General features: G+C 44.4%; 1 protein-coding gene across 3 annotated transcripts in view; it reads left to right on the plus strand.

Annotated features, from left to right (window-relative positions):
* Ccdc30 (coiled-coil domain containing 30) overlaps window positions 1-9,667 on the plus strand; it is a 94,142-nt gene extending 84,475 nt beyond the window's left edge. For all 3 annotated transcript variants that reach the window (XM_028787752.1, XM_028787760.1, XM_028787744.1), the window contains exons 11-14: window positions 2,063-2,199; window positions 2,514-2,628; window positions 9,040-9,107; window positions 9,472-9,667. In XM_028787752.1, the coding sequence (XP_028643585.1) occupies window positions 2,063-2,199; window positions 2,514-2,628; window positions 9,040-9,107; window positions 9,472-9,667 (516 nt within the window). The remainder of the gene's footprint in view (window positions 1-2,062; window positions 2,200-2,513; window positions 2,629-9,039; window positions 9,108-9,471) is intronic.
* The last annotated feature ends 866 nt before the right edge of the window (window positions 9,668-10,533 follow it).

Consider the following 10,533-nt stretch of genomic DNA (forward strand, 5'->3'; position numbering starts at 1 on the left):
TAACCCAAATAGGATACTGAAGATATTCCTCAGAAGTGATTTATAATTGTCTCACCTTCAAGTGGAAACATCAGTCCTGGAGCTGGAGTGGTAGCTTAGGGGTTAAAAGCTCTTGCAGCAGGGCTTGAGGGATGGCTCAGTGGTTAAGAGCACTGGCTGCTCTCCCAGAGGTCCTGAGTTAAATTCCTAGCACGCACATGGTGCTTGAGCACTTGCAGCTTTTACAGAAGATCCAGGTTCAGTTCCCAGAACTCTTATAGTAGCTCAAAACGAGCTTTTATTCCAGTTCTAGGAGTTCTGACATCTTCTAATGGCTTTATTGGGCACCAGGCATATATGGTACACACACACACACACACACACACACACACACACACACACTAAAAATAAACCTTTTTAAAAAATAGTCTTTTGAGCCAGGCAGTGATGGTGCACACCTTTAATCCCAGCACTTGGGAGGCAGAGGCAGGCAGATTTCTGAATTTGAGGCCAGCCTGATCTACAGAGTGAGTTCCAGGACAGCCAGGGCTACACAGAGAAACCCTGTCTCGAAAACAAAACAAAACAAAACAAAACAAAACAAAACAAAACAAAACAAAACAAAACAAAACAAGGTTGTCCTGGATGTGAGTTAATTCTAAGTCCAAAATAATAATAATAATAATTTTTATTATTGATATATACTATTAATATATTAATAATATTATTAATATGTATTGTAGTAATAATGCATACATAATATTGATGCATATTAATAATCTGTAATAATATGTATCATTATTACATATTATTACTATAATGTATTAAATTCTATTAATATAATAATAATATAATAAGTCCAATATGCCTGCATCTTTGCAAGAGTAGTAGCAGAAGCAGAGACCAGGACACGTCCAATGGGAAGGAACACCCTGTGAGGACAGAGGCGGAGAGGGGAGGCTGTGTCTGTAAGCCAGAGAACATGGAGGATGCTTGGCAACCATGTGACAGGAGGAGGCTTGGAATGGTATCCCTGTGAGGGCTGAGGGTGTGGTGTCCCTGTGAGGGCTCAGAGTGTGTGTCCCTATGAGGGCTCAGGGTGTGGTGTCCCTGTGAGGGCTCAGGGTGTAGCCCAGCACCAGAGCATTTGCCTAACATGCACAAGGCCCTGGGTTCAGCCTCCAGTACTGACAGGGAGACCTTCTTGGTCCCCAGAGCTAACCCTGGCAGCATCCTGATTCCAGACTTCCAGCCTCCTAGGACTGTGATAAAATAAACTCCTGCCATGCAAAGCCACTAGGTATGTCATAATTTGATTTGTCTAAGGTATGGTAAGGAGGTTTAAGTTCTTATCTTTCTCCCTCTGCCTAAAAATGAATATAACTACATACCAGCCAGATAGCTCAGAGGGTAAAAGTAGTGAGGCACTTGATGCCAAGCCTGTTAGCCCTAAATTCAATCCCCCAGGACCCATAGGGTCCTCAAAAAGAACTGACTCCTGCAACTTATACTCCGACCTCCACGTACACATTGTGGTACACACCCATATAGTTGTTTAAAATGAGTGAGTGAGTGAGTGAGTGAGTGAGTGAGTGAGTGAGTGAGTGAATGACCAGAGAACACAGTGAGTAGAGCACCATGGCACATGCCTGTAATGCCAGCCCTTAAGAGTCTGAAGCAAGAGTATCACCCCAGGATATATAACAAGTCTCTGTCCAAAATAACAACAACAAAATATCCACAAACAGGATGGAAGTGTATCCAGGGAGAAGAGTTCAATGCAGAGTACAGAATTCTCTTGTACTTGCTAGGGCTTTAATACCCGCTGGAATTAAAACACAGGGAAGATAACTGTTTCTTCCTGGAGATTGAGTACCAAGGTTGGTTTAATTGTGAATGTGTCCATTCCCTAAAGTAAACAACACAAACAGGAGGCATCTAGTATAACTAAGGATCATGCCAAACAGGTGCCAACAGATTCTGGGGCCAGGAAGAGAGAAAGCAAGAACTACTGGAGTTACTGTTAAGACCTGGGCACAGGCAGAAGCTCTTACTATCTATATGTCCTTCTCCCTCTTCCTAGGAGAAAGTGTTCCAGGGCCAGATCATGACCCAAAATGACATCCTCCTCCTGGAAAAGAGGAAGCTTCTAGAACAAGTCACAAATCAAGAAGAACTGATTTGCAGCAACAAGTCCACGATATCTGCATTCCAGAACAAGTAGGTGTGGTGGAGGGGCCCCTGAGCTCCTGAGGTTAAGAGTCTCTCTACTCAGGGCATGGGTGGGTCTGGAGACTGTTTGGGAGTGCTTCTGGCCATCCTGTGGGTCTTGTTCTGCTATCTTCTGTTTTCAGCCGCCGTGGCCTCAAAGAGAGTGCCATGGAGGGGAAAGGAGTGTGTAGATTGTATGACAGTGATGAAGCACATGCTTCCCAGGCATGAGGCTCTGTGTTTGATCCCTGCACAGGCAGGAAGGAAGGGAGGACGGGAGGGGAACGTTTTCTAGCTATGCCTCCAACTTGTGCCATGTTTAGGGCGTTTTTATTGGATAAGGAAAACCAGCAGTTGCAGGAGAACTGCCTCCGGCTCATGCAGCAAATTGGCCTCTTGGAGCAAATTATAAGGAACATCCAGATTCGCAAAGAAGAGGTAAGATGTGCATTGTATTGGGTCCTAAGGTTTGGCTCGCTAGCTCCCCCTGCCACAGCCTGCTCTTGGCTGCCTGGAGAGCTGTGGCAGAGTGGCTCGATCCTTGGGGGCACTTGGGACAGCAGATCCCTGACTGATGTTTTTTTGGTTTTTTGAGACAGGGTTTCTCTGTGTAGCCCTGGCTGTCCTGGAACTCACTCTGTAGACCAGGCTGGCCTCAAACTCAGAAATCCACCTGCCTCTGCCTCCCAAGTGCTGGGATTAAAGGCGTGTGCCACCACCGCCCGGCTGGGTTAACTTTCATAACACTTTTATCCTGTGTAATCCCAAAGCCATCTATATATGCCTTGGGGCATCTTTCTAAATGTGCTACATACCTGTTGCCTTTTTTTTTTTTTTCTGCTCTAGGTCAATAACTTAGCAGTGAGGTCTCAGAAGACAAGAACTGTATAGCTCATCTGTGACCTCATCTGAGGACTGGCCTAGCTCATACATGACTGTATCTGTGGAGAAGTATAGTTCATACTTGACCATATTTGCAAGACAGACACTTTAGAGTGCTTTGACAAATGGATGCTAAATGTTTTCTCAGATACGCCTCCTTCTGAACAACCCTGTTTGCAGCATATTGTTCTAGCCCTGTCTGAAGAGAAAGAACAGCAGATCTGAGGCTTGGGAAGGTTGAGTGAGGCCAGTTTAGTCTGCTAATGAGTCAAGACTGAGGAAAGCAATTGAGTCAGAGAAAAACAAGTGTGTTCCAGATTCAAAGGAGAATTGCGGGGGATAGTGTGGGCTCAGGCAAGGTCCAGAGTCTTGCTGGTGAAGACTGGAGCTTCACTAAGCAGAATCAGATGATAGATCTGGGGTAGAGGGTACTTCCTCCTTTCCGCAGTGTGATCACTTGCAAGGTGTCCCTTCAGAAGATACTTCTCCACAGATCGGTTATTGGCTCTACGGCTATAAGACCTGCATCTTGTTTGTTCTCACAAAGGTCACTATTTCTAAGCTACAATAGGTGTTTCCTAGTCGTCATCAGAAGAACTGCCAGCTTACGTGACCTGATTGCTTGTTTCTCTGTTTGCTTGAGTGACTTCTTATTCAATTCACTCACTCATCAACCCTTAGCTCCAGGAACTGGGCTGGGTCTTGGAACACCAAGAGAGTCTGTGTCTTCATACCTCTTTATTCCAGTACTGAAAGGCAGACACACCCGTGAATGAATATGACAGGATTACAAGTCAGAAGACTACATGGAGGCTGGGTATGGGGGCTCACACCTGTAATCCCAGAACAGAGGAGGCTAAGGCAGGAGGGTTAGGAGTTCAAGACTAGCTTCTGCTATTTAAGGATTTCAAGGCCAGACTAGGATACATAAGACTCTGTCTCAACCAAACAACCCAACAACATCCACAACAACAGCCAAGAAGGCTAGACTGGTAGGGTAGCCTTTGCCTAAAGATGACCTGAGTTCAGTTCCTGGAACCCAGATTGGGGAGGAAAGAACCAAGTCTTCTGACTTGGGAAAAAAAAAAAAAAGCCATGTGATGGTGGTGCACGCCTTTAATCCCAGCACTCAGGAGGCAGGGGCAGGCGGATCTCTGAGTTCCAGGCCAGCCTGGTCTACAGAGTTACAGACTGAGTCCCTGGACAGCCAAGGCTACACAGAGAAACCCTGCCTCAAACCCCTCATTCCCCACTCCAACAGCAGCAGCAGCAGCAGCAACAGCAGCAGCAGCAACAACAACAACAACAGGCTTTATTGGCCAGCTGGTGACTATACTGGGTATTTGGGATCGTGGTGCAGCACTGAGTCTTTCTCAGAGTGAGCTTTTAAGCACAAAAACCATGTCCTCGGTTGACATACTTCAGCTAACAGGAACAGTTAGCCAGACTCGGAATAACAGAAGCTAAAAGGCAAGGTTAGTACATTCAGAGACTTCCCCAGAACTGTGGACATTGATGGATTAGGCCTTTGTTTCTGTTTAGGCAGGTGGTGCTATCTATGTGCTGAGTTTTATGGTCTGAATGGTACTTCTGTCATGGAGTCAGTTGTGCTGAGATATGGGGTTCTGTCACAACCCCAGAAAAGAATCAATAACAGACCAAAGAACAGATATCAGATATGGTGAACTTTTGTTAGGGTTATTTATAGGAGCATGATTGAGGGTTACTTCCAGGAAAAAAAATGACTTAAAGACATCTGCATCACCAAAAGCCATCCCACCAAGGGTGACAGCTCATGAAAGCTGGAAACCTGGAGCACACCATAAAACCAGCAAACAGCTCAACAGGTTGGAGAGTCCCTTCCAGGCTTATGTCTCTCTTCCCCCCACCCCCTTCCCTTCTCCCTTTTGCTCCAGCCCCCACCTCACTCACTCTGGCCTGTCTTCAGACACCCCATATGAGGGCATCAGATCTCATTACAGATGGTTGAGAGCCACCGTGTGGTTGCTGGGATTTGAATTCATGACCTCCAGAAGAGCAGTCAGTGCTCTTAACCACTGAGCCATCTCACCAGCCCTCTGGTTGTGTCTCTTACCAGTCCTTACTAGTGTATCACCTTGGAGACTAAGGAAACTGGGGAATCTGGCCAGTCTCAGGGACTTCCTGAAGCTTTTGAGTTAAATCCTAAATTTAAAGCACTTCCCTGCAGAATGCCATGTTTCCCCTCACTTTAGAACATCTTGAATTTTAAGGCGTATCCCTCTAAGATGTAATGTTTAATCTCTTGTACAAAAAAAATATATAAAGGTCTGGAGAGCCGGGCGGTGGTGGCGCACGCCTTTAATCCCAGCACTTGGGAGGCAGAGGCAGGCGGATTTCTGAGTTCGAGGCCAGCCTGGTTTACAGAGTGAGTTCCAGGACAGCCAGGACTACACAGAGAAACCCTGTCTCGAAAAAACCAAAAAAAAAAAAAAAAAAAACAAATAAAGGTCTGGAGAGATGGCTCAGCAGTTAAGAGCACTGGCTGTTCTTCCAGACTTGGGTTCAATCCCAGCACCCACATGACAGCTCACAACTGTCTGTAACTCTACTTCTAGAGGATATGACAAAATATCAATGCACATAAAATAAAAATAGGTAACAAAAATATATATATAAGCTTATCATTTCTCTCAGAATTGCTGGGAATTTCTCCTTTTTTAATTTTTAATTTTTTTTAGAATTACTTATTTGCCGGGCAGTTGTGGCGCATGCCTTTAATCCCAGCACTTGGGAGGCAGAGGCAGGTGGATTTCTGAGTTCGAGGCCAGCCTGGTCTACAGAGTGAGTTCCAGGACAGCCAGGGCTACACAGAGAAACCCTGTCTCAAAAAACCAAAAAAAAAAAAAAGATTTACCGATTTTATGTATATGAGTATACTGTAGCTGTTAGACACTCTGGAAGAGGGCATCAGATCCCATTACAGACGATTGTGAGCCAGCATGTAGCTGCTAGGAATTGAACTCAGGAGTCAGTGCTCTTAACTGCTGAGCCATCTCTCCTGCCCCCTGCTGGACATTTCTAGCATGAATTATTTGGTCTATATCAAGGGTTAAATTTGGTCCAGTTCAGGGAAATTATCATCATCGTCATCATCGACTCTACTGTTTTGGGGAAGGATTGTGACCAAGTCCCCTACTGTATAGCCCCGGGTGGACTGGAACACACTGTATAAGCCAGATTAACCCCAAACTTACACTGATCCTCCTGCCTCAGCCTCTTGAGTGCAAAGACTATAGGCATGAGCCACCATGGCCACCTTTAATCTATTTTCCTGGGGGAAACCATTTTATTTGTAAGTCATATAGCTCAAAAAAAAATACATAGAAGGAATGCACCCCAATATGATAAAGGCCGTGTTTGACAAACATACAGCTGACATGGAACTCGGGGGTAAAAGCTGAAAGCCTTCATTCTAGGGTCAGGAACAAGACGAGATGTTTCTGCTCTAACCACTTTCATTCAGGGCAGTGCTGGAAGCCCTTGACAGGGTAATTTGGCAAAGACACAGGGGCTTCCAAACAGAAAAGGAAGAGATGAAATTGTCACTGTGAGCTGATGATATGATCTTCCATACAGAAAATCATAACCACTCCATAATCCCTCTAAAATAACTCTATTAGAGCAAGAAAGGAATGCAACATAGAAATCAAATATTTAAGTACACTAACATTGACTTATATGAAAAGAAATCAAGCAGTAAGCCAGCAGGATGACTCAGTGGGTAAAGATGCTTGTTGCCAAGCCTGACAGCTGAGTTCCATCCTGGGATGCACATGGTGGAAGGAGAGAACCAGCCCCACAAGATATCTTCTGACCTCTACACACAAAAACAGATAAACAAATAAATAAATGTTATGGGAAAAGGATGAAATCAATAAAGTCCAGGAAATATTGTCTGGAATATTCAAAGCCCTGGTTCAATCTACACCACTCCCCCCAACCCCACCTCCTGCCCCTGTCAAAAAGAGTGTTGGGCTGGGATATAATTTTGTACTTGGCTGGGTAGAGTGCTTTGCCCAGTGTGCACATGGCTCTTGGTTTGCTCCCCAGCAATATTATTAGTCAGGGTTCTCTAGCATCACAGAACTTATGCAATGACTCTACATAGTAAGGGAATTTATTGTGATGACTTAACAGTCTGTAGCCCAACTAACCCAACAGTGGGTAGCTGTGAATAGGAATTCCAAGAATCCAGTATTTGCTAAGTCCCATGAAGCTAGTTGCTTCGGCTGATCTTCTATTATATAAGCTGAAATCCTAAAGAATTGGGTTTCAACAGATGTGCTGGCGAGTAAATTCAAGAAGATAAAGAAAAGTGAGCCTGCCTTCTTCCACTGTCCTTTTTTTTTTGGGGGGGGGGTGTTTCGAGACAGAGTTTATCTGTGTAGTCCTGGCTGTCCTGGAACTCACTCTGTAGACCAGGATGGCTTCCACTGTCCTTATGTAGGCCTCCAGCAGAAGGTGTGGCCCAGATTAAAGATGTGTACCACAATGCCTGGATCTGGAACTTGCTTTGTCCCAGGCTGGGCTTGAACTCAGAGACCTGCTTGCCTCAGTCTCCTGAGATTAAAGGCATGTACTACCCTGCCTGAGCCTAAACTTTTCATGGCCACTATGCCTCAAGATCTCCATGTCAAGATCTGGGTCAGAAACCTGCGTCTTCCAGCCTCAAGATCTGGATCACAGGTGTACCCTCCAGTTCTGGATTGTAGTTCATTCCAGATGTAGTTAAGTGGACAACCAGGAATAACCATCACAGCATATAGTAGAACACACATTTATATATATATACATACATACATATATATATATATGTATATATATGTGTATGTATGTATATATATATGTATATATATATACAGATACAGATACATATATATATATATAGAGAGAGAGAGATGAGATGAGAGATGGGGCAGCAGGGAGAGAAGATGGGGTGAGAATGGAGAGGAGAGGGAGAAAGAGGAAAAGAAGGGTGAAAGGGGAGAGGTGAGAGAAAGGCGGGGAGATATTGGCAGGGGAAAGAGGGAGGGCAAGCAACTATTCATTCCATACCCTTTTATACTTTACATTGCTTGTAGTTTGTTGTGCTGTTGGCAGCAGTAAATCAGTTTTATGTATCTTTATACCATAAATTGTAGGATCTTATTGCCAGTGGCTCATCATTATAAAGACTGAACGGGGCTGGGGCACCACCATGGATGCTCAGGGGATGAGAGTAATTGTTCTTGCAGGGTACCTGGGTTTACTTCCCAGCACCCACATCAGGTAGCTCATGGTGTTGTGCCAGGAAGCATTTGTGAACCCCAAAAGACCACCAAGGAGCCGTGTCTGAGTAACAGCATTAGGGTCTCTTTATCACAAGCTCAGGCTTGGGCTTTCCTCCCACCCAACCCTGACACATCAGGATGGGAAGGGAAGGCACAGCAGCCCCGAACCCTCAGCAGGACAAGGTTTATAGGAAAATGGGAAAACAAGTGAGGGATGAGGGAGGGGTGTCCAGTATGGCAAGCACCTAATAGAATGACTATAAACCAACAGGTGCTCTGAAGCAAGACCATATACAATCACAAACAGTCTGAAAGTAAGTCTGAAACAATTCGACTAATCTTTGATGAACTGTTGCTAGGAAGTAACTAGGGAGTAACTCTGTCCAAGGATGAGCCATGGGGTCCTTCCTGGTCGTGGGTGCAGCATGGGTGCAGCGTGGGTTCTGCTGCAGGGCAGGTTCTCAGGCTTGTTTTCTTTAAGATGGAGGCCATTCCCCAAATTGAGCAGGTTTGGCCTCTCAACAGCCACCCCCTGTAACTCTAGTTCCTGTGGATCTAACACATATATATAATATACAGACACACACACACACACACTCATTTACACAAAGCAAAAATAATTATATCTTTTTAAAGATATATTATTTTCTTTTAGGAAACAGTAATTACTGACAACGCTGCATTTGAAATATTCAAAAAGATACTACCTTTACAAAACTCCAGGTGAGTTACATACATCGAGACCGTCATTAACTGCACACCTGAGATGGCTCCTTACTGGTTCAGAGCGACTGTCTTAAAAAAACACAGCTTTGTTTTTTTTTTTTGTTTTTGTTTCTTCCTACACTTGGCTTTTGAATCTACACCTAGTCTGTGCTCTCCTCGCCAGCTTTCTAGTCCTACAGGATACCAGTTTCAGGCAGGGGTAGTCCAGGAGCAGGTGCCTCCGGTAGCTTTGATTTTGTCTTTTTCTTTGATTTGCCAGCTGTAAAGTGCTAAAGTCCTATCAACGCCATAGAGTCGTAACCCTAAGCTTCTAACAGGAAGTTGTACGTATGTTGATGTCCTCACACGTGGCCTTTCTCAGTTTCTCAGGGACAGGTTTGGTATTGTCAGCTGAAAATCTCCAGGAGACTGAGCTGCACAAATCCGAAGGAGCAACAGCAGTCCCCAAGTCCCCTGAGCCTCTTTCATGTTCACAGGATTCAGAAAGTGGATATATTAATGTGACTTCTCTAAAAGAGACATACAACATACAAGGGGACCAAAAGCCAGAACTATGACCTCACTGGTATCTACAACAATACTAATCATGCCTACTAACTCAGAGCCTCGATATAAAGGTGCAAACTGAGCTCAAGAAGTCTCACAGAACACCCTGGACATCAACAAGGATTCTTCAAAATTGCTTATTAAACAGTCATTAAAATTTTTCAAAAATGGAATTATTGTTTGATATACCAATTGATGATGGGGTTTTAATTTTTTGTATGTCTATTGGTGTTTTGTCTCCATGTGTGTCCATATACTCTGTGCATATGCCAGAAGAGGGCATTGGTTCTCATGAGATTGGAGTTGCAGACAGCTGTGTCATGTGGGTGCTAGGAATGGAAAACCCAGTGCTCTGTTGAGCCAACTTTCCAGCCCTAAGAAGATTTTTATTTTATGTGCACTCGTGTTTTACCTGCATGTGTCTGGTGAGAGTGTCAGATCCTCTGGACTGGAGTTGCAGACAGTTGTGAGCTGCCATGTGGGTTTTGGGAAAAAATCCTGGGTCTTTTGAAAGAGCAGCCAGTGCTCTTAACCGCTGAGCCATCTCTCTAAGCCCGAAGTTTTTTGTTTGTTTGTTTGTTTGTTTGTTTGTTTTTCAATAACTTTAGTAATACTCTACCAGACAAGATTTATATTTAATAAGCACAGAAAAGCATTGGTCGTGGTGTGGAATGGATTGGCCGGTGGTGAATAAATTCACCTTCTAGGCCATGCAATAGAAAGGTTTACTTAGTACCACGCAGGAGGCAGTGGGTGCAGTAAGAAGACGACGCGTCCAACCTTCTCAGGCACTGTCAGAGCAACTCGTCTCACTCTGCAGTTAATCTCTTCTTGTCCTTATTCCAGGATATGTTCATTTGAGGACTTAAAATTTTTT

Source organism: Grammomys surdaster, unplaced genomic scaffold (genome assembly GCF_004785775.1).
Source record: "Grammomys surdaster isolate TR1022 unplaced genomic scaffold, NIH_TR_1.0 100, whole genome shotgun sequence".
NCBI classification, from domain to species: domain Eukaryota; kingdom Metazoa; phylum Chordata; class Mammalia; order Rodentia; family Muridae; genus Grammomys; species Grammomys surdaster.